We start from the raw sequence: 25,772 nt of genomic DNA, 5'->3' as shown, positions 1-25,772 counted from the left end.
CAGGGTAAATAGGTCATTTACGGCAAGTTACAGTTTACAGGGTAAATAGGTCATTTATGGCTAGTTACAGTTAACAGGGTAAATAGGTCATTTATGGCTAGGTACAGTTTACAGGGTAAATAGGTCATTTACGGCTAGTTACAGTTTACAGGGTAAATAGGTCATTTATGGCTAGTTACAGTTAACAGGGTAAATAGGTCATTTACGGCAAGTTACAGTTTACAGGGTAAATAGGTCATTTACGGCTAGTTACAGTTTACAGGGTAAATTGGTCATTTATGGCTAGTTACAGTTAACAGGGTAAATTGGTCATTTATGGCTAGTTACAGTTAACAGGGTAAATAGGTCATTTATGGCTAGTTACAGTTAACAGGGTAAATAGGTCATTTACGGCAAGTTACAGTTTACAGGGTAAATAGGTCATTTACGGCTAGTTACAGTTTACAGGGTAAATAGGTCATTTATGGCTAGTTACAGTTTACAGGGTAAATAGGTCATTTACGGCTAGTTACAGTTAACAGGGTAAATAGGTCATTTACGGCAAGTTACAGTTTACAGGGTAAATAGGTCATTTATGGCTAGTTACAGTTAACAGGGTAAATAGGTCATTTATGGCTAGTTACAGTTAACAGGGTATATAGGTCATTTACGGCTAGTTACAGTTTACAGGGTAAATAGGTCATTTACGGCTAGTTACAGTTAACAGGGTAAATAGGTCATTTACGGCAAGTTACAGTTTACAGGGTAAATAGGTCATTTATGGCTAGTTACAGTTAACAGGGTAAATAGGTCATTTACGGCAAGTTACAGTTTACAGGGTAAATAGGTCATTTATGGCTAGTTACAGTTAACAGGGTAAATAGGTCATTTACGGCTAGTTACAGTTTACAGGGTAAATAGGTCATTTACGGCTAGTTACAGTTAACAGGGTAAATAGGTCATTTACGGCTAGTTACAGTTTACAGGGTAAATAGGTCATTTATGGCTAGTTACAGTTAACAGGGTAAATAGGTCATTTATGGCAAGTTACAGTTTACAGGGTAAATAGGTCATTTATGGCTAGTTACAGTTAACAGGGTAAATAGGTCATTTATGGCTAGGTACAGTTTACAGGGTAAATAGGTCATTTACGGCAAGTTACAGTTTACAGGGTAAATAGGTCATTTATGGCTAGTTACAGTTAACAGGGTAAATAGGTCATTTACGGCAAGTTACAGTTTACAGGGTAAATAGGTCATTTACGGCAAGTTACAGTTTACAGGGTAAATAGGTCATTTATGGCTAGTTACAGTTAACAGGGTAAATTGGTCATTTATGGCTAGTTACAGTTAACAGGGTAAATAGGTCATTTATGGCTAGTTACAGTTAACAGGGTAAATAGGTCATTTACGGCAAGTTACAGTTTACAGGGTAAATAGGTCATTTACGGCTAGTTACAGTTTACAGGGTAAATAGGTCATTTATGGCTAGTTACAGTTTACAGGGTAAATAGGTCATTTACGGCTAGTTACAGTTAACAGGGTAAATAGGTCATTTACGGCAAGTTACAGTTTACAGGGTAAATAGGTCATTTATGGCTAGTTACAGTTAACAGGGTAAATAGGTCATTTATGGCTAGTTACAGTTAACAGGGTATATAGGTCATTTACGGCTAGTTACAGTTTACAGGGTAAATAGGTCATTTACGGCTAGTTACAGTTAACAGGGTAAATAGGTCATTTACGGCAAGTTACAGTTTACAGGGTAAATAGGTCATTTATGGCTAGTTACAGTTAACAGGGTAAATAGGTCATTTACGGCAAGTTACAGTTTACAGGGTAAATAGGTCATTTATGGCTAGTTACAGTTAACAGGGTAAATAGGTCATTTACGGCTAGTTACAGTTTACAGGGTAAATAGGTCATTTACGGCTAGTTACAGTTAACAGGGTAAATAGGTCATTTACGGCAAGTTACAGTTTACAGGGTAAATAGGTCATTTATGGCTAGTTACAGTTAACAGGGTAAATAGGTCATTTATGGCAAGTTACAGTTTACAGGGTAAATAGGTCATTTATGGCTAGGTACAGTTAACAGGGTAAATAGGTCATTTATGGCTAGGTACAGTTAACAGTTAATTGGTCACATATGGCTAGGTACAGTTGACAGTTATTAGGTCACATATGGCTAGGTACAGTTGACAGTTATTAGGTCACATATGGCTAGTTACAGGTAACGGTAAATAGGTCAGTTATGGCTAGTTACAGGTCACGGTAAATAGGTCAGTTATGGCTAGTTACAGGTGACAGTAAATAGGTCATTAATGGCTAGTGACAGGTGACTGTAAATAGGTCATTTATTGCTAGTTACAGGTTACGGTAAATAGGTCATTTATGGCTAGTTACTGGTAACGATAAATAGGTCACTTATGTCTAGTTACAGGTAACGGTAAATAGGTCACTTATGTCTAGTTACAGGTAACGGTAAAGAGGTCACTTATGGCTAGTTACACGTAACGGTAAAGAGGTCACTTGTTTCAAGTTACAGGTAGCGTTAGATAGTAAATAGGTCATTTAATAGTTACAGTTAACAGTAAATAGGCCATTTATGGCTAGTTACAGTTAACAGTAAATAGGTCATTTATGGCAAGTTACAGTTTACAGTAAATAGGCCATTTATGGCAAGTTACAGTTAACAGTAAATATGCCATTTATGGCAAGTTACAGTTAACAGTAAATAGGCCATTTATGGCAAGTTACAGTTAACAGTAAATAGGCCATTTATGGCAAGTAACAGTTAACAGTAAATAGGCCATTTATGGCAAGTTACAGTTAACAGTAAATAGGCCATTTATGGCAAGTTACAGTTAACAGTAAATAGGCAAGTTACAGTTAACAGTAAATAGGCCATTTAAGGCAAGTTACAGTTAACAGTAAATATGTCATTTATGGCAAGTTATAATTAACGGAGGTGGCAATTGACCATAGAAGACATTTCATGATTGTTTGTAGAATGTTATAAGACTGTCTGAAGTTCATTGAAGAGATTTGCCAATCATTCTGCTTAGTGAGAGTAATTATTATGTGAAAGGTGCATTTCTTTTCTTGAGGTTGATGGCTGAACAAAGGTATATTTTAATGTCACTTTTGGTTCCCTTGGTTTTAACCAAACAATTTGGTGTGTTAGTATTTATATCAATCAAGCCCAGCATTGCTAACAACAAACATACATATCTTTAATTTGATCTTGTAAAACATTTTCCTGCAAATGGGTTTTATCGCCTCAACATGTAATGATCTATTCCAAAATTGTATCATATTTTACTGTTTTACAATTCTTCTTGTTGTGTGAGCCTTAAAATATCATCTGTCCTACTTTCCTGGAAAAAATGTTCGCAAAAAAAAAATGTCTTCAACTTTTAAACACCCACAGAGCTGAAATGATTGTATTCAATACTTACTGGAAATTCCTTTATTGTATTTGAGTTTCTTTACAATACCCAATATTAAAGATTAACTTAAGCAATAACGTTAGACATGACTTAAAAATCATTATCAGAACAGGCTTGAGATCACTAAATCTGTTTTTTCAATTTTTGGGCAGGTTTAAGAGGTGGGACAAGGAGCGAGCTGCCGACATGCATCCAGTGTTGTTAATAAATTTATATCAAGAGTTGGAAGGTCTTTACATGTTTAAAATCATGTGTTATTCTTGTTTCAGGAGAGAAGTTCCTATGTAGTGTGCTGGTAGCCCCTGTGAAGAATGAACATGGGGAGATAATTCTGTTCATCATCAACTACGAGGACATAACAGACGCTCCTAACAAGGTCCCCACTCTACCAGATATACGCAATCTCAGAAACAGTATGTACATCATGTATTGTGATTTTAAGATGTATACGCAATATATATGAACAATAGGTACTTCATGTATCCTGACCATAGGAGATATACACAATATCATAAACAATACGTACATCATGTATCCTGACCATAGGAGATATACACAATATCATAAACAATACGTACATCATGTATCCTGACCATAGGAGATATACACAATATCATTAACAATACGTACATCATGTATCCTGACCATAGAAGATATACGCAATATCATAAACAATACGTACATCATCCTGACCATAGGAGATATACGCAATATCATAAACAATACATACATCATGTATCCTGACCATAGGAGATATACGCAATATCATAAACAATACATACGCCATGTATAATGACCATAAGAGATATACGCAATATCATAAACAATACATACGCCATGTATCCTGACCATAGAAAATATATGCAATATCATAAACAATACATACGCCATGTATCCTGACCATAGGAGATATACGCAATATCATAAACAATACATACGCCATGTATCCTGACCATAGGAGATATACGCAATATCATAAACAATACATACGCCATGTATCATGACCATAGGAGATATACGCAATATCATAAACAATACATACGTCATGTATAATGACCATAGGAGATATATGCAATATCATGAACAATACATACGCCATGTATCCTGACCATAGAAAATATATGTAATATCATAAACAATACACACGTCATGTATAATGACCATAGGAGATATACGCAATATCATAAACAATACACACGTCATGTATAATGACCATAAGAGATATACGCAATATCATAAACAATACACACGCCATGTATAATGACCATAAGAGATATACGCAATATCATAAACAATACACACGCCATGTATAATGACCATAAGAGATATACGCAATATCATAAACAATACATACGCCATGTATAATGACCATAAGAGATATACGCAATATCATAAACAATACATACGTCATGTAAAATGACCATACGAGATATACGCAATATCATAAACAATACATACGCCATGTATAATGACCATAGGAGATATACGCAATATCATAAACAATACATACGCCATGTATCCTGACCATAGGAGATATACGCAATATCGTAAACAATACATACGCCATGTATCCTGACCATAGGAGATATACGCAATATCGTAAACAATACATACGCCATGTATCCTGACCATAGGAGATATATGCAATATCGTAAACAATACATACGCCATGTATCCTGACCATAGGAGATATATGCAATATCGTAAACAATACATACGCCATGTATCCTGACCATAGGAGATATACGCAATATCGTAAACAATACATACGCCATGTATAATGACCAGAGGAGATATACGCAATATCGTAAACAATACATACGCCATGTATAATGACCATAAGAGATATACGCAATATCATAAACAATACGTACGCCATGTATAATGACCATAGGAGATATATGCAATATCATAAACAATACATACGCCATGTATAATGACAGTAAGAGATACACACAATAAAATTAACAATGCATAAGCCATGTATAATGACCATAAGAGATATACGCAATATCATAAACAATACGTACGCCATGTATAATGACCATAAGAGATATACGCAATATCATAAACAATACGTACGCCATGTATAATGACCATAAGAGATATACGCAATATCGTAAACAATACATACGCCATGTATAATGACCATAAGAGATATACGCAATATCATAAACAATACATACGCCATGTATAATGACCATAAGAGATATACGCAATATTATAAACAATACATACGCCATGTATAATGACCATAAGAGATATACGCAATATCGTAAACAATACATACGCCATGTATAATGACCATAAGAGATATACGCAATATCGTAAACAATACATACGCCATGTATAATGACCATAAGAGATATACGCAATATCATAAACAATACATACGCCATGTATAATGACCATAAGAGATATACGCAATATCGTAAACAATACATACGCCATGTATAATGACCATAAGAGATATACGCAATATCGTAAACAATACATACGCCATGTATAATGACAGTAAGAGATACACGCAATAAAATTAACAATACGTACGCCATGTATAATGACCATAAGAGATATACGCAATATCATAAACAATACGTACGCCATGTATAATGACCATAAGAGATATACGCAATATCATAAACAATACATACGCCATGTATAATGACCATAAGAGATATACGCAATATCGTAAACAATACATACGCCATGTATAATGACCATAAGAGATGTATGCAATATCGTAAACAATACATACGCCATGTATAATGACCATAAGAGATATACGCAATATCGTAAACAATACATACGCCATGTATAATGACCATAAGAGATATACGCAATATCGTAAACAATACATACGCCATGTATAATGACCATAAGAGATGTATGCAATATCGTAAACAATACATACGCCATGTATAATGACCATAAGAGATATACGCAATATCGTAAACAATACATACGCCATGTATAATGACCATAAGAGATATACGCAATATCGTAAACAATACATACGTCATGTATAATGACCATAAGAGATATACGCAATATCGTAAACAATACATACGTCATGTATAATGACCATACGAGATATACGCAATATCATAAACAATGCATAAGCCATGTATAATGACCATAAGAGATATACGCAATATCATAAACAATATGTACGCCATGTATAATGACCATAAGAGATATACGCAATATCATAAACAATACATACGTCATGTATAATGACCATAAGAGATATACGCAATATCATAAACAATACATACGTCATGTATAATGACCATACGAGATATACGCAATATCATAAACAATACATACGCCATGTATAATGACCATAAGAGATATACGCAATATCATAAACAATACATACGCCATGTATAATGACCATAAGAGATGTACGCAATATCGTAAACAATACGTACGCCATGTATAATGACCATAAGAGATGTACGCAATATCGTAAACAATACATACGCCATGTATAATGACTATAAGAGATGTACGCAATATCATAAACAATACATACGCCATGTATAATGACCATAAGAGATGTACGCAATATCATAAACAATACATACGCCATGTATAATGACCATAAGAGATATACGCAATATCATAAACAATACATACGCCATGTATAATGACCATAGGAGATATACGCAATATCATAAACAATACATACGCCATGTATAATGACCATAAGAGATGTACGCAATATCATAAACAATACATACGCCATGTATAATGACCATAAGAGATATACGCAATATCATAAACAATACATACGCCATGTATAATGACCATAAGAGATGTACGCAATATCATAAACAAATACGTACATCATGAATCATGACCTTAAGATCTATAATTATGCACTAATTAATCAATACCTACATCACGTATTAATACTTAAATTACAATCCCTACCTTAGAAACAGTATATTCTTTAATTTAGGAAGGTTTTTCAAAAACTTTTGAGACTGTGTTTAAAAGTGAACAGGTATTCTCGTGATCTCTACAAAATTTTGGCACCTGAAACTTGCTTTATTGTTATAAAAATGTAAGATGCGACCCTATTTTGGAAATTTACAGCAGTTACTGTGCAAAGTAAGGGGAAGTTGAATGTGATGATTTTTTAGCGATAAATTAACTAAGACATTTTAACAAAACCTTATCTATCAATTCTAATGAAAGTGATAGATTTTCAGCTGTTATGGCATACTAGATGTTTCTGGTAATGGAATATACTTGGGGTCATGTATGCTTACACATAGAAGGCAATGCTTCTAGCATGCTTCATTAAGCGTAAAACAAAATATAAGCCATCCGTATGATTGTTTTCATGGAAAACAATAAATATGTCACTACGTTCATTTATTTTCATCAGCTTCCGAGGAAGTTAAAAGATGAGAAAAGACTGCAACACTTTGCTAGCAAATAAATTTCCCTGATTTCTTGAAAGTAAGAAGATTTAAATTCATAAAAAGGCTAGGAAATGCATCTAAGTAGAACTTGTGATTGATTGAATAAAAGTCTTAGGAATACGGGCATTCTGCGCAGATATATAGAAGAAGCAAAAAGGATTTCACCTCATACAGGCTTCTTCTGAAATTTGTTGTTAATTTGTCGCTGTTAATATAATTCAAACAGCTCAGGATCTCCCATAAAGAAGCCCTTGACAGTTTACATTAAAATAAAAAAAAGTGACAACCACATATTTATTTAAAGAAAAAATAATACCATTGAAGCAGTGGATCAATGTCAAAATTGCAGTAGACCAATGACAAAATTGCAGTGGACCAATGACAAAATTGCAGTGGACCAATGACAAAATTGCAGTAGATCAATGTCAAAATTGCAGTGGACCAATGACAAAATTGCAGTGGACCAATGACAAAATTGCAGTGGTCCAATGTCAAAATTGCAGTAGACCAATGACAAAATTGCAGTGGACCAATGTCAAAATCGGAGTGGATCAATGTCAAAATTGCAGTGGATCAATGTCAAAATTGCAGTGGATCAATGTCAAAATTGTGGTAGACCAATGTCAAAATTGCAGTGAACCAATGTCAAAATTGCAGTGGACCAATGTCAAAATTGCAGTGGATCAATGTCAAAATCGCAACAGACCAATGTCGAAATTGGTAGCCATTATGTTTGTTTTGACTTTTAATTGAATTGAGAAAATGGTTTAAAAGGTTATAGTAAAGCATGTGATATTAAATATTATAAAATATTTCTGATGGTGTTTTGTAAATGATAATGTTTCCTGAATGATACAAATTGTAAAAGTAATAGCCTTATACTGTTCTCAACATGTCAACACCTGCAGCAAAATTTTTGGAAGCCTAATGCTACAGAAAGGACACGGGCATTTTTAAACTAGGTTTTCAAGAAAACCAGGTTATTAGAATGGGGATGTCTTTGGGTGGGCAGCCAGGTGGGTGTCAAACATTGGTTTCTGCCCAATACCTTAAGCTCACATCCATGGATAGTAATGAATGTTGATGTGTAGGTAGCTTATGTGAAGAGCTAGCTTGGGATTGCTTTTGAGGGCGGTCGGGGTTAGGTCAAGGGGACTGCTACTAAAAATAGGAAAATGGTTTCTACCAAATTACTTTAGTTAGAATTGATGGATAGTGATGAATGGTTCGCAGGTAGCTTATGTGAAGAGCTAGCTTGGGATTTCTTTAGAAGGGGTTTGGATTGAGGTCATGGTCACTGTTACTTGAAAAATAAAAAAATGGTCTCTGCCCAATAACTTTAGCAATAATAGTGTTCAAAGTTGGTGTGTAGGTGGCTGATGTGAAAAGCTAGTTTGGGATTGCTTTTGATAGGGTCAAGGTCACTGTTACTAGAAATATAAAAATGGTTTCCGCCCAACAATTTTGGTTAGAATTGATGGAAACTAAACACTTAAGGTACCTAAATAGAGTAAATTGCTGTTAGGTCTCATTGTTAAAAGTAAAATTAAAGGCCGCTACTTTTTTCTTAACTCATACAAGAAATGAATAGGCTATAATCTATGATTGCCCATATTAAAAACCTGGTTTTGTCGCATTGTGGCGCTTCTTAAGTTTTAATTTAAATTTTCATTAATTCATTAATTCTCAAATCAGAAGGGTATCAATATATGCATGCTACTTATTGCATGATTACTATGGGAATATGGTGCCAAACTGTCAATACACTCAACCTAAATAACTGAAATTACACATTATTCACACTTTTAAAATTGGCTTCTTGGGTATAATGTTTTATAGTGCTTTAACTGTGTTTTTTGACCAAAAAAAAAATAATTAAAATTGCGAGGTTCAATTTCTCTGTATCTTTAACTGGATGGGATGGTGCAGATACTTTTTATTTTTCCAATCCTTGTGACAAATACCAGGCAACTCCCACATAGCATAAATCTTATTTTCCAGGATCAGAATTGAAGTTTATTTAATCAAATTTAATTAGTCTCATCTCTGTGTGGCTCCTTGAAGACTTATACAAATTAGAACATGTCAATTGAATTACATAATTAGTTGTCTCCCAGGAGAATTGATTTTGTGACACTGTAAAAAAAATCAGTTCCATTGTAATTTTCTTCTCACTTTAAATTGAGTTCGTATTTTCAAAGAAAAAAACTAACAAATTAAGTATCTTGTTTCAGTTCTTCACTTAAAAGGTGAAGTTTTAGATAAGTAGACAACGCAAATTGGTCCTCAACAAATTTCATTAACAACATTGTGTGAAAAAGTTCTTCAGACTCATACATGTGGTCGTTGGGGTTGAATGACATGTAACGATCCATCACAGAGCCAATTAGCATGGAATTACTGGCATGTCAGTAGCTGACATTTCAGAAAGTCATATAATTATTTTAGAGTATGCAATAGTTTGCATAATGAAGACATGCTAATTTACTATAATTGTCCTTAAAGACAGGCTGTCATAATAGAAGTGCAGGTTTTTTCCACCACGGGAAGCCATTTTACTTACATTATCTACATGTAAATTATTATACTGTATAAAGTTATTTTTCTTTGTTACTTATATAAGTGACAGCTGGCCTTTTAACAGTATAATTTTGAACATTTAGTTTAAAGGGCCTTAAAAAAAACGTAGGCCCTTTGAAAACTAGTTGTGTGTAACCGTCAAGAAGACTGTAGAAGACAATGTTTTTTTTATGTAAAAAAATCTTATTATTTAAGTACCAAGCTATGAAGTGTGTTATTGTGTCGCCTGAAAAGACGACATATAGGGGTTACTTTTGTCGGCGGCGGCGGCGTCCGCGTCCCATTTTCGCTTGTCCGGGGTATATCTCCTAAACTATTAGTGGTATCAACTTGAAAATTCATATGTAGATAGATCTAATTGAGGGCAAGTGCAGTGTACAAGAACTGTTACTCTTGCTTCCATATTTTTAGAGTTATTGCCCTTTGTTATTTTTCATGCTTAAAGTTTTGTGCGGGGCATATCTTGTAGAATATAAGAGTTATCAACTTGAAACTTCATATGTAGATAGATCTCATGGAGGGCATTAGTGCAGTGCACAATAACAGTAACTCTTGCTTTCTTAGTTTTAAAGTTATTGCCCTTTGTTAATTTTCATGCTTAAAGTTTTATCTGGGGCATATCTTGAAGAATATAAGAGGTATCAACTTGAAACTTCATAGCTAGATAGATCTCATTGAGGGCAAGTGCAGTGCACAAGAACCGTTACTATTGCTGCCATATTTTTAAAGTTATTGCCCTTTGTTAATTTTCTTGCTTAGGTTTTGTCCATGGCATATCTCGTAAACTATAGGAGGTATCAACCTGAAACTTATTCCGTAGATATATCTGATTGAGGGAAAGCGCAGTGCACAAAAACTGTAACTCTTGCATCTATATGTTTTAGAGTTATTGCCCTTTGTTAATTTTCATGCTTAAAGTTTTGTCCGGGGCAAATCTTGAAGAATATAAGAGGTATCAACTTGAAACTTCATAGCTAGATAGATCTCATTGAGGGCAAGTGCAGTGCACAAGAACCGTAACTTTTGCTGCCATATTTTTAGAGTTATTGCCCTTTGTTAATTTTCATGCTTAGGTTTTGTCCATGGCATATCTTGTAAACTATTGGAGGTATCAACCTGAAACTTATTCCGTAGGTATATCTGATTGAGGGAAAGTGCAGTGCACAAAAACCGTAACTCTTGCATCTATATGTTTAGAGTTATTGCCCTTTGTTAATTTTCAAGCTAGAATTTTGTCCGGGGCATTTCTCGAAAACTATAAGAGTTATCAACTTGAAACTTTATAGATAGATAGATCTTATTGAAGGGGATCGCAGTGCACAAAAACTGTATCTCTTGCTTCCATATTAGAGTTATTGCCCTTTGTTAATTTTCATGTTTAACTTTACCTTGCACACTTTTTTAGCTCACCAGAGCAAGAAGTGCTCAAGGTGAGCTATGGCTTAATGTTGTTACCTTCAGTTCAAATGCCACCTACACTTGAAAGTTAAATGGCAACATCATTGTCTATAAATGAATAAAATGCCAATCTAACAGCTATAATGTCGACAGTAAATAATTCGTCAGGCGACACATCCGACTCGCGGAGTTCTAGTAATATTAGAAATAGCACCGACCTCTTTGGACCTCCTCTTTTTTTGTAACCTTCCAGTCAGCCCACAATTATATTGAATAAACTTCAATCTGTTTAATGTTTGTGGTTGACCAACTGGTCGGTCTCTACAATGTAAGAAAGCCTCAGTGGTCTGTACTATTTCTTAAAAAGTTATTGTTTATATTTGGTCTTCTAAACCATTGAGTCCACTGGCAGGGCGCATTCCATCGCCATAATTGTTTAGAAAACCAAAAATAATTATAAACCATTGTTAGTGTTTGGAGCAAAATGTCTGTATGCTAGCACAGGGGCCAGAAACAAATTATTTTTGTTTATTTAAGCCTATATACTATATATATATATACATATAAGAAAATAATTTGTTTATGCCCCCTGTGTATGCTAGCCAAGGCAGATGCAAAATGTATACACTGAACAACTCGCTTAAAATATAACCAGTTAATGACTAATAATCTTTAACTGGAACTTTGGCACTGGTTTTCATCGTACTTTTTCTAAAGATTAAATCGAAAGCAGTCTGACGATCTTATTGGCAGATACATTTTGCTACAAATTATGGTATCTTATTTGATCATGTTCAAAATTTCCTTTTGTTAAATTGGTATGCATTTTTGTGACATGCATGATATTGATATGGAATATACATCAAAATTATTAAAAATGAACTAAACTCTTTCCGCAGGCTGTGATATTCGAAGATTACAGGATGAAAGACATGGTCCAATCTCTAAACGTAGGTGCAGGCCTCGTAGTTAGAACATTGCACTGCCTGTTGCCATGACAGCTTTTGTTTACCTTGTTGTAATATGCTTATACTGGTTGATAACCTTTTTGTTTGCTTTCCTTCCTTTTTCTTGTTTTTGGGTGTTGTAAGTCACTGTTTCTTGAAATTACTATTGTTTTATATTATGACTGATATTCTTTTTATTCAAGTGTTGGCCCTGCATGGATAAATTGACTATTACCAGCCAGAAATACACAAATCATTGCATAATTCAAAGTTTCCATACGTTGTTCTTTTCGTTACGTTGTTCCTTTCCTTACGTTGTTAAATCTGAACAATTGGGCTGGACGTTAAATCCCTACAATTGGGGTAGAATGTTTAATTTCTACAATGGGAAGGTTCAATTTCTACAAATGGAGGGGAATGATAAATCTCTGAAAATGGGATTGAATCTTAAATCTTTACAAATGGTTTGAAATAATAATATCTTTCATGTGTTTTGTTTCCGGTCTTAAAAAATCTGGCCTGAGGGCAAGCACATAAGCTTGAATTGAGGCACACCGAGTAACTGGCAACACAGCCTGCCCATGGGTCAGATTATTCAATTCTGAAAGGAAACTGAAGATTAATACTTTTTCTTTCATACCTTAATCATCAATTTGGAGGAATGGTAAACCTTTACAAATGAGTCGGAATGTTAAATATTTAAGAAATGAATTGCATGATTGATGTCATTATTGGCATATTGATGCATTTTGGCAGGTTTAAGTGTGTGGATTCCAAAGGGCTCCAACTGAGTTCGTATTCCTGATAATGACATCAGTCACACAATTCATTTAAGAAAACCTTATAGCAGTTCTTTCTGAACAATCCTGTAAACAGAATGACCTGATCATAACCGGAAACAGTTTATCAAATGACATCTCAATAACCAATAAAGCAGGAACAATTAATCATATTATAACACGTTTAACATTAAATTGAACAATTCATAATTTAACATGTTGATTAAAAAATTTCATGGCCTAACATAAACAATAACAAGATTTATATTGCAAAACAATTATTTGCTCTCCGAAAATATAAGAAGGTGTTGCGTTCATCAAAAAATATTTGCAATTGCCGAAAGGCTGTTAATTTAAGAGATGAAAGTTGAAACATAAATATTTACAAGTGGGTAAGAATCCTTAAATCTTTACAAATGAGGTTAAATGTAAAATCCCTTCAATGAGGATTAATATTAAATCTCTACAATGCCATGAAATATTAAATCACTACAATGGGATGAAATATTAAATCTCTAAAAATGGGGTGAAATGTTAAATCTCTAGAATGGGGTGAAATGTAAAATGTCTACAATGGGGTGAAATGTTAAATCTCTACAATAGTGTGAAATGTTAAATTTCTACAATTGGGTGAACTGTTAAGTCTTTACAATTGGGTGAAATGTTAAATCTCTACAATGGGGTGAAATGTTCAATCTCTACAATGGGATGAAATGTTCAATCTCTACAATGGGATGAAATGTTAAATCTCTACAATTGGGTGAAATGTTAAATCTCTACAATTGGGTGAAATGTTAAATCTCTACAATGGGGTGAAATGTTAAATCTCTACAATGGAGTGAAATGTTAAATCTCTACAATGGGGTGAACTGTTAAGTCTTTACAATGGGGTGAAATGTTAAATCTCTACAATGGGGTGAAATGTTCAATCTCTACAATTGGGTGAAATGCTAAATTTCTACAATGGAGTGAAATGTTAAATCTCTACAATGGGATGAAATGTTCAATCTCTACAATTGGGTGAACTGTTAAATCTCTACAATTGGGTGAAATGTTAAATCTCTACAATGGGGTGAAATGTTCAATCCATACAATTGGGTGAAATGTTAAATCTCTACAATGGAGTGAAATGTTAAATCTCTACAATGGGGTGAAATGTTAAACCTCTACAATGGGGAAAAATGTTAAACCTCTACAATTGGGTGAAATGTTAAATCTCTACAATGGGGTGAAATGTTAAACCTCTACAATGGGGAAAAATGTTAAACCTCTACAATTGGGTGAAATGTTAAATTTCTCCAATGGGATAAAATGTTAAATCTCTACAATGGGGTGAAAGGTAAAATCTCTACAATGGGATGAAATATGTAATCTCTACAATGGAATGAAATATTAAATCTCTACAATGGGGTGAAATGTATAATCTCTGCAATGGGATGAAATGTTAAATCTCTACAATGGGGTAAAATGTTAAATCTCTACAATGGGATGAAATATGAAATCTCTACAATAGGATGAAATGTTAAATTTCTACAATTTGGTGAACTGTTAAGTCTTTACAATTGGGTGAAATGTTAAATCTCTACAATGGGGTGAAATGTTCAATCTCTACAATTGGGTGAAATGCTAAATTTCTACAATGGAGTGAAATGTTAAATCTCTACAATGGGATGAAATGTTCAATCTCTACAATTGGGTGAACTGTTAAATCTCTACAATTGGGTGAAATGTTAAATCTCTACAATGGGGTGAAATGTTCAATCCATACAATTGGGTGAAATGTTAAATCTCTACAATGGAGTGAAATGTTAAATCTCTACAATGGGGTGAAATGTTAAACCTCTACAATGGGGAAAAATGTTAAACCTCTACAATTGGGTGAAATGTTAAATCTCTACAATTGGGTGAAATGTTAAACCTCTACAATGGGGAAAAATGTTAAACCTCTACAATTGGGTGAAATGTTAAATTTCTCCAATGGGATAAAATGTTAAATCTCTACAATGGGGTGAAAGGTAAAATCTCTACAATGGGATGAAATATGAAATCTCTACAATGGAATGAAATATTAAATCTACAATGGGGTGAAATGTATAATCTCTGCTATGGGATGAAATGTTAAATCTCTACAATGGGGTAAAATGTTAAATCTCTACAATGGGATGAAATATGAAATCTCTACAATGGGATGAAATGTTAAATCTCTACAATGGGGTGGAATGTATAATCTCTGCAATGGGATGAAATGTTAAATCTCTAAAATTGGGTGAAATGTATAATCTCTGCAATGGGATGAAATGTATAATCTCTGCAATGGGATGAAATATTAAATCTCTACAATGGGATGAAATGTTAAATTTCTACAATGGGATGAAATATTATATCTCTGCAATGGGGTGAAATGTTAAACCTCTACAATTGGGTGAAATGTTAAATTTCTCCAATGGGATAAAATATTAAATCTCTACAATGGGATGAAATGTTAAATCTGTACAATGGGATGAAATGTTAATCTCTACAATGGGGTGAAATGTATAAGCTCTGCAATGGGATGAAATGTATAATCTTTGCAATGGGATTAAATATTAAATCTGTACAATGTGATGCAATGTGAAATCCCTATATGTGGGATGAAATTGACAAAAGGAATCAATTCTTTTTTTATATTTATACAATTTTTTGTAGAAGCAAGCTTTCCGTAGAAAATAATGATTTATAAGGTTTACTTTGAATCTGCTGTGCAATATTGAAACCTTGTAAGTTATGACAGTGTTCATGGTTGTATATATTGAAGTGTTGTATTTTATGTTTTTTTCTCTGACTGCTAAAAGAAAAATGCATGAAAAAGTATGCATATTTGTCAAAATCTAGAAGTCGCCTAATAATTCACAGAAGATTCCAAAAAAAATATAGATAGGACTCAAATATCTTCTAAAATTCTAGTTTAATTTCCTGATTCTAAGTCTAGCCAGCCATTATGTAGCATGCACCTGGAGATAATTATGTTTTGGAGTAATTAGGCTAGTAGACCCATGAATCCAGGCCTGGCAATGCTAATCTCAGTTCAATAGGTTTGTAATTACCAGGACTGGCCAACCAGCTCTTGAATTCAGTTCCCGTCTGTGTTCAGATTATGGCAGGGTGGCTGATTTATGTGTGTGGCTCATGCAACTGGCGTATTACCACCTATATCTGTCCATGTTTTATTGTCAACTATACAGCTTTTTTGTAGTGTTAATGCTTGTTTTTTAAATTTGTTTGGGAAATGGATTAAAAGATTATATAATCATGGCTTTGATGTTGTTTTGTGCTGCAATTACTCCTTATTGTCTTAAATGATAAAAACTCTGAGGGCTGATTGTACAGAACTATATATTTTGTTTAGAACTTTCTTAAAGTCAACATTGTGATTAAAGGAATCACTGCTGTGTTTATATGTAAATAAAATGAGTAAATAACAAGCAGTAAAGTATGAAAGTTTTGTTGTGAAAACTGCAAAAATGAAGAGTATCCATGCAGCAAAGTTACACAATCGACCCTCAGATTACTATAAAAATGCAGTAGTATGCATCCTGCAGCCATAAGTATGCATTGTACAGCAATAAGTATGCATAGTGCAGCCATTATTATGCATGTTCCAAACATTAGTATTCATGGTGTATTCATAAGTATGCATGGCGTGGCCATAAGTATGCATGGTGAAGCCATAAGTATGCATGGCGCGGCCATAAGTATGCATGGTGCAGCCATTAGTATGCATGGTGAACCCATACGTACGTATGGCGCTGCCATAAGTATGCATGGTGCAGCCATTAGTATGCATGGCGTGGCCATAAGTATGTATGGCTCAGCCATTAGTATGCATGGTTCAGCCATTATTATGCATGGCCCAGTCATTAGTATGCATGTCCCGGCCATAAGTATGCATGACACCGCCATTAGTATCTATGGCCTGGCCATTAGAGTATGCATGGCCTGGCCATAAATATGCATGGCGCAGCCATTAGTATGCATGGCTCGGCCATTAGTATGCATGGCGCGGCCATAAGTATGCATTGTGCGGCCATAAGTATGCATGGTGAAGCCATAAGTATGCATGGCACGGCCATAAGTATGCATGGTGAAGTCATTAGTATGCATGGTGAAGCCATAAGTACGCATGGCTCAGCCATTAGTATGCATGGTTCAGCCATAATTATGCATGGCCCAGTCATTAGTATGCATGTCCCGGCCATAAGTATGCATGGCGCGGCCATAAGTATGCATGGCGCTGCCATTAGTATCTATGGCCTCGCCATTAGAGTATGCATGCCCTGGCCATAAGTATGCATGGCGCAGCCATTAGTATGCATGGCTCAGCCATTAGTATGCATGGCGCGGCCAAAAGTATGCATTGTGCGGCCATAAGTATGCATGGCACGGCCATTAGAGTATGCATGGCCTGGCCATTAGTATGCATGGCTCAGCCATTAGTATGCTAGGCGCGGCCATTAATTTGCATGGCCCGGCCATAAGTATGCATGGCGCGGCCATGAGTATCTATGGCCTGGCCATTAGAGTATGCATGGCGCGGCCATAAGTATGCATTGTGCGGCCATAAGTATGCATGGCGCGGCCATTAGTATCTATGGCCTGGCCATTAGAGTATGCATGGCCTGGCCATAAGTATGCATGGCGCGGCCATTAGTATCTATGGCCTGGCCATTAGAGTATGCATGGCCCGGCCATAAGTATGCATGGCCCGGCCATAAGTATGCATGGCCCGGCCATAAGTATGCATGGCGCGGCAATTAGATCGCATGGAGCAGCAATAAGTATGCATGGCCCGGCCATAAGTATGCATGGCACGGCAATTAGATTGCATGGAGCAGCAATAAGTATGCATGGCGCGGCCATTAGTATACATGGAGCGGCCATAATTATATATGGTGCCTTTATAGTATGCAAGGTGCAGCCATTAAAATGCATGGTTCAGCCCTGAGGAAATGCCTTTCAGATCTGAGTGTGGTTATTGCTTTAAATTTCAAACCAGTTACATTAACATTTAATTGTTATTGCTGGTAATAGAAAGTCACAAAATAATATTATGATATATTAATTTTGTTTAAGCATTACTGATTCCAATAAATCTCAGTTTCAAAAAAACATTCCAATTTTCTCCACAGTGACTTGAATTTTTGAAATAATACTATTATCTTGTGGCCCTGAAATGATTTGTTTCCTCAGGTTGAACATGTTTAGCTACTGACATCATGTTTATATTTTTATTTTGCACACTTAATGATAAATTTTTTGGATGAGAAGGATGAACAATAACTTTGATCATTAATAGTATTTTATTTCCAAAGCTTGTGTTGCTGAAAAGTTTTCTGTTATTTATAAACATTCTTGAATTAACTTTTATGCCAACTAAATAAATCATTGGTATTGTAATTTTAGATCGGCATCGAAGTTTTAAGCTGAAACTTCCATCACTCAGGAAAGAGTTACGTGTACGATCAAAAGGCATCGATCCAGCCAGCTCACCCGATCCAGAAAATCCCCCAATTCCCGAAGAAGCGGTTCCCCTCAATCAAATCAATGGCTCAAGAGACACTATTCTACACTCCAATGCTTTTCCCGCTTCCACAAAATTTACCACGGAGACAAGGGTCTCCGCTGACCTTGACCAATCAGACTATGTTAAGAGTGAAACACCCATTCCGCAAGAAAATAGTCTTCTTATTCCATCTGTGGGCCTTCTAAGAAGGGCTTCTTCGCTAGAAGGACTGGAAAGATCAAAAGAAAATGATGGCCAGGATAAAGAAAGGGAACAAGGTAAAACTAATATTTGACCTTCAGCTCTCAAGGTCAAGGTCATTTTATACTTAAACCATAAGGGTTTGCGTTGTGTGCAGAGAATAGTGTTTTAGACAATATTCCATGTTCATTACTTGTACTTTACTATTACCTGTTCTGCTCGGCAGCCAATTGTATAAAACTGGTCAAGTTTTGGTTTGGTCTGAGTTATTCAAAATATTTACTTGACAGTCAGTATCAAATAATAACTGTTAAATAACTATTATATAATTAAATTGTTTTAATGAGCAATGTAGCTTAAAGATAACAATGCGGACAACTTATCAAAGTTTAATACAATTGGTTGTAGGTGTTTATATTTCATGTTGACCTTCAAAATTGCTTCAAGGTCATATAGATCAGTTTGTGTATACCACGTGATATATTGCGTCATTAATGCTACGTCGGAAGGCAGTATTTTGCTTTGAATGAAGACTTTAAACAAAGATTACTTCACCATTTTTCCACCATTTTAAATGAAACAAAGTGCAGTCTACGCTGCTTACGGAACTCCGCCTTCGGTCTTTTACAAGCGTTTGATTGAGAGTTTAGTTTTTTTAAAACACTTCGACAAACCTTTTCACAATACGGCCGTCTGACGTAGCACTGTCAAAACATTTTTTGGAAGCAGGTTTGTCAAAGTGTTTGATGAAACTAATCACCTTATCAAACTTCAGTAATAAAACAGAGGCAGTGCTCTTTATTAAAGCGAAATAGACTGCCCTTTGTTTTATTTAAAATCATGTAGTAAAAGAAAAGTTATCTTTGATTTAAGTCTTCATTTTAAGAAAAATGTTGACTTCTGATGTAGCATATATGACGTAATTTATCACATGGTATACACACACTGTAGATGTAGAGTTTATAGTTATGTGTTTTTCTTGCCTCATAGAATGTGTAGTTTGTTCTGTTTAGGTTTGTTGTACAGTGAATAACAACTCTGGCTCAAGAAATATACACAATGGGTGAAATTCGTTTATTTATTCATATGCAACAATTTTTGAAAATGTCTAGATCTATTTGTCACACTAAATATTTGTTATGGGTATGACTGAAAACACATTACATCTGGCATGCTCCAAATTTCTTGGATCGCTGTACAATTTTCATTTGCCAAGGATGTTAATAAGTCCCTTAATCAAATATAGAACTACCATTATCAGATAAACAAAATAAAATTACTCATTACCTAGGTTCAAAATGCCCAATGAAATCTTGTTTTCTATAAAAAGAAGCCTTTTTTTCTTCAGACTTGATACAAATTCTTGGTCAACGGTGACAGTCTGTCAAGAAGTTTGAGTGTTTATAATCATCATATGATGTCTTAAATTTCATGCTTCGTTGAAAGTTGTACATGTAAAAGGTTTCCACAATTATTTTCAAGTCCAATTTGGTAAAGAAAATGTAGTAATACACATTTCAATACTTCATCCTTTTTGTGTATAAAGAAAAGGAAAATGTATTTCACAATAGGGCCAGTGGTAAAATCGTCTAGAAAAAAGTAATACTTTAATGGTCCGATACATTGTTTGCTCATGTTTTCCTTTGAAAGCAGGGCATTTGATCTGACAGATCGCCCTGTTAAGACCTTTTAAGACTGTGCAAAGACATTTTTTGTCATTTGGATAAATGTTTTTTCAAACGCTTTAAGGAAAAACATGACGTAAAAACTTTCAACTTGGGATCTTAGTGCATAAGATATTTAGTTTTTGCATCTTAAGAGCATTGCACTTATTGTTATAGCATATTGATTGGCCAAATGTTTTTGTTTTCTAGGGGGTAAACACAGTTAAGTCTTCGTTAACTATATATGCTTGTATTTCGGAAAAATGAGTTAGCTGTATCATTGTTGGACTGCATTATGTTTTTGCCGACAATTAAGCAGTTGGTACAAAGGGTACTGCATCATGCAAGCTAAAAATAATTTCTAAACAGTGCAGAAGATATTCATTTTGTCTGGAATACATCCCTATGATGTATGAATATGATTAATAAAAGTGACATGCCTAAGTGTTGCAATTCTCACAACATAAGAATATTCTGTAGCACTGATCAGTGTGATTGAAAAGCTTGTTTAGCCGGGAGCATTGCCCGATTCTCATCAATAATTCTCGAATACAAGCGAGTGCCTAATCAACGCCATTCATACCTCTCACGAAACACTCGGAAACACCATGTGTGTCCCAATTGTTATTGTTAGGTTCAATTGCATTTAGAAAGGTTTTTCGGGATTTTGGTAAAAAAAAATTGGGGGATTGACACAATCCAAATTATAGAACATCCCGTTTTTAACTGCTAAAGAATTTCGAGAATTTTTAGAAATTGGTATATTTTGAATCTTATGTCAACTTTCATATTGACCTTATTTGAACTTTTCCGTATGAGAGGCCCAAGGAGATATTGGTGGTATACCACTTGTCAAACTCATGCATGGAAGGGAGCCTGAGTTATTATATTTAAATAATACAGTATAATAATCAGTGATACTCATTTTGTAGTTTTTAAATGCTATTAATTTGTTTTAGTGTAATATACTGATTTAATTGACCAGTTGCAATCAAACAATCAATTGATCAATTACAGGATTAAATTTTATAAATAAATAAGCAACTGGTTGCCAAATGGATTAACCAAAAAATTCAACAATTGAATTTGCAGTAATTGCTTAAGCGACTGGTCAATTCAAAATCTTTTACAAAAAAGTTAAAATATCCAAAACTTCTGTTCAAGGGAAATAACTGTGTTAGCTGTGATCTCAGATAACTGTCAGGGGTAAATTCCCTTGGATGCTTTTTTTTAATGCCCAGGTTTTTATTGTGAACAAGGAAAATAACCCCCAATACTTCATATTATTCTAAAATACTGAACATGAAACAACATTACATTAAATACGCATGAAAAGATTCTGCAGACAATTCATGTCCATGTTTGTTTTTGCTTCCAATCTACTGGAATCTACAACATAATATACATTTCTGTGATTTATTTCTATGAGTATTTACTATATTTACTTAATGCAACATATATTTATTCTGACAGAATACTTTTACAGAGAGAAAAAACTTAAACCAAACCAGTTTAAATGCTCCAGACAACATAAAAGTTTACTCATGCATTCCCTATGAGGATTGAATTGAACTGCAACATACTTTCCCTTTGAGCATAAAGTTGAGCTGCAAAATACTTTCCCTATGAGCATAAAGTTGAGCTGTAAAATACTTTCCCTATGAGCATAAAGTTGAGCTGTAACATACTTTCCCTATGAGCATAAAGTTGAGCTGTAAAATACTTTCCCTATGAGCATAAAGTTGAACTGTAACATACTTTCCATATGAGCATAAAGTTGAGCTGTAACATATTTTCCCTATGAGCATAAAGTTGAACTACAACATACTTTCCCTATGAGCATAAAGTTGAACTGCAACATACCTTCCCTACGAGCATAAAGTTGAACTGCAACATCCTTTTCCTATGAGCATAAAGTTTAACTGTAACATACATTCACTATAAGCATTGAGTTGAACTGCAACATACATTCATTACGAGCATTGAGTTGAACTGCAACATACATTCACTATGAGCATTGAGTTGTACTGCAACATACATTCACTATGAGCATTGAATTGTACTGCAACATACATTCACTATGAGCATTGAAGTTGAATTGCAACATACTTTCCCTATGAGCATTGAGGTTGAACTGCAACATATTTTCCCTATGAGTATTGAGTTGAACTGCAACATACTTTCCCTATGAGCATTGAGTTAAACTGCAACATACTTTCACTATGAGCATTGAGTTGAACTGCAACATACTTTCACTATGAGCATTGAGTTGAACTGCAACATACTTTCCTCATGAGCATTGAGTTGAACTGCAACATACTTTCCTCATGAGCATTGAGTTGAACTGCAACATACTTTCACTATGAGCATTGAGTTGAACTGCAACATACTTTCACTATGAGCATTGAGTTGGACTGCAACATACTTTCCTCATGAGCATTGAGTTGAACTGCAACATACTTTCACTATGAGCATTGAGTTGAACTGCAACATACTTTCACTATGAGCATTGAGTTGTACTGCAACATACTTTCACTATGAGCATTGAGTTGAACTGCAACATACTTTCACTATGAGCATTGAGTTGAACTGCAACATACTTTCACTATGAGCATTGAGTTGAACAGCAGCATACTTTCACTATGAGCATTGAGTTGAACTGCAACATATTTTCACTATGAGCATTGAGTTGTACTGCAACATACTTTCACTATGAGCATTGAGTTGAACTGCAACATACTTTCCCCATGAGCATTGAGTTGAACTGCAACATACTTTCCCCATGAGCATTGAGTTGAACTGCAACATACTTTCCCTATGAGCATAAAGTTGAACTGCAACATACCTTCCCTACGAGCATAAAGTTGAACTGCAACATCCTTTTCCTATGAACATAAAGTTTAACTGTAACATACATTCACTATAAGCATTGAGTTGAACTGCAACATACATTCATTACGAGCATTGAGTTAAACTGCAACATACATTCACTATGAGCATTGAGTTGTACTGCAACATACATTCACTATGAGCATTGAATTGTACTGCAACGTACTTTCACCATGAGCATTGAGTTGAACTGCAACGTACTTTCACTATGAGCATTGAGTTGAACTGCAACATACTTTCACTATGAGCATTGAGTTGAACTGCAACATACTTTCACTATGAGCATTGAGTTGTACTGAAACATACTTTCACTATGAGCATTGAGTTGAACTGAAACATATTTTCACTATGAGCTTTGAGTTGAACTGCAACATACTTTCACTATGAGCATTGAGTTGAACTGCAACATACTTTCCCTATGAACATTCAGTTGAACTGCAACATACTTTCAATATGAGCATTGAGTTGAACTGCAACATACTTTCAATATGAGCATTGAGTTGAACTGCAACATACTTTCAATATGAGCATTCAGTTGAACTGCAACATACTTTCCCTATGAGCATTCAGTTGAACTGCAACATACTTTCACTATGAGCATTGAGTTGAACTGCAACATACTTTCCCTATGAGCATTGAGTTGAACTGCAACATACTTTCCCTATGAGCATTGAGTTGAACTGCAACATACTTTCACTATGAGCATTGAGTTGAACTGCAACATACTTTCAATATGAGCATTGAGTTGAACTGCAACATACTTTCACTATGAGCATTTAGTTGTACTGCAACATACTTTCACTATGAGCATTGAGTTGTACTGCAACATACTTTCACTATGAGCATTGAGTTGTACTGAAACATACTTTCACTATGAGCATTGAGTTGAACTGAAACATATTTCCCCATGAGCATTGAGTTGTACACCAACATACTTTCCATATAAGCATTGAGTTGAACTGCAACATACATTCACTATGAGCATTGAGTTGAACTGCAACATACTTTCCCTATGGGCATTCTGTTGAACTACAACATAATTTCCCTATGGGAATTGAGTTGAACTGCAACATAATTTCCCTATGGGAATTGAGTTGAACTGCAACATACATTCACTATGAGCATTGAGTTGAACTGCAACATACTTTCCCTATGGGCATTTAGTTAAACTGCAACATAATTTCCATATGGGAATTGAGTTGAACTTCATCCTACTTTCCTTATGAGCATTGAGTTGAACTACAACATACTTTCCCTATGAGCATTCAGTTGAACTGCAACATACTTTCCCTATGAGCTTTGAGTTGAATTGAAACATACTTTCCCTATGAGCATTGAGTTGTACTGCAACATACTTTCACTATGAGCATTGAGTTGTACTGTAACATACTTTCCCCATGAGCATTGAGTTGAACTGCAACATACATTCACTATGAGCATTGAGTTGAACTGAAACATACTTTCCCTATGAGCATTTAGTTGAACTGCAACATAATTTTCCTATGAGCATTGAGTTGTACTGCATCATACATTCCCTATGAGCTTTGAGTTGAACTGCAACATACTTTTCCTATGAGCTTTGAGTTGAACTGCAACATACTTTCCCTATGAGCATTGAGTTAAACTGCAACATACTTTCCCTATGAGCAATGAGTTGTACTGCAACATACTTTCACTATGAGCATTGAGTTGAACTGCAACATAATTTCACTATGAGCATTGAGTTGAACTGCAACATAATTTCACTATGAGCATTGAGTTGTACTGCAACATACTTTCACTATGAGCATTGAGTTGAACTGCAACATACTTTCACTATGAGCATTGAGTTGAACTGCAACATACTTTCCTCATGAGCATTGAGTTGAACTGCAACATACTTTCCTCATGAGCATTGAGTTGAATTGCAA

General features: G+C 34.9%; 1 protein-coding gene across 1 annotated transcript in view; it reads left to right on the top strand.

Annotated features, from left to right (window-relative positions):
• LOC128238158 (potassium voltage-gated channel subfamily H member 2-like) overlaps nucleotides 1–25,772 on the top strand; it is a 171,027-nt gene that overhangs the window by 77,111 nt on the left and 68,144 nt on the right. Inside the window, exons 3-5 of the mRNA XM_052953765.1 lie at nucleotides 3,699–3,842; nucleotides 12,743–12,793; nucleotides 19,009–19,386. Coding sequence (XP_052809725.1) covers nucleotides 3,699–3,842; nucleotides 12,743–12,793; nucleotides 19,009–19,386 — 573 coding nt within the window. The remainder of the gene's footprint in view (nucleotides 1–3,698; nucleotides 3,843–12,742; nucleotides 12,794–19,008; nucleotides 19,387–25,772) is intronic.

This window comes from Mya arenaria, chromosome 1 (assembly GCF_026914265.1).
Source record: "Mya arenaria isolate MELC-2E11 chromosome 1, ASM2691426v1".
Taxonomy (NCBI): Eukaryota; Metazoa; Mollusca; class Bivalvia; order Myida; family Myidae; genus Mya; species Mya arenaria.
This window is presented reverse-complemented; position numbering and strand designations above follow the sequence as displayed.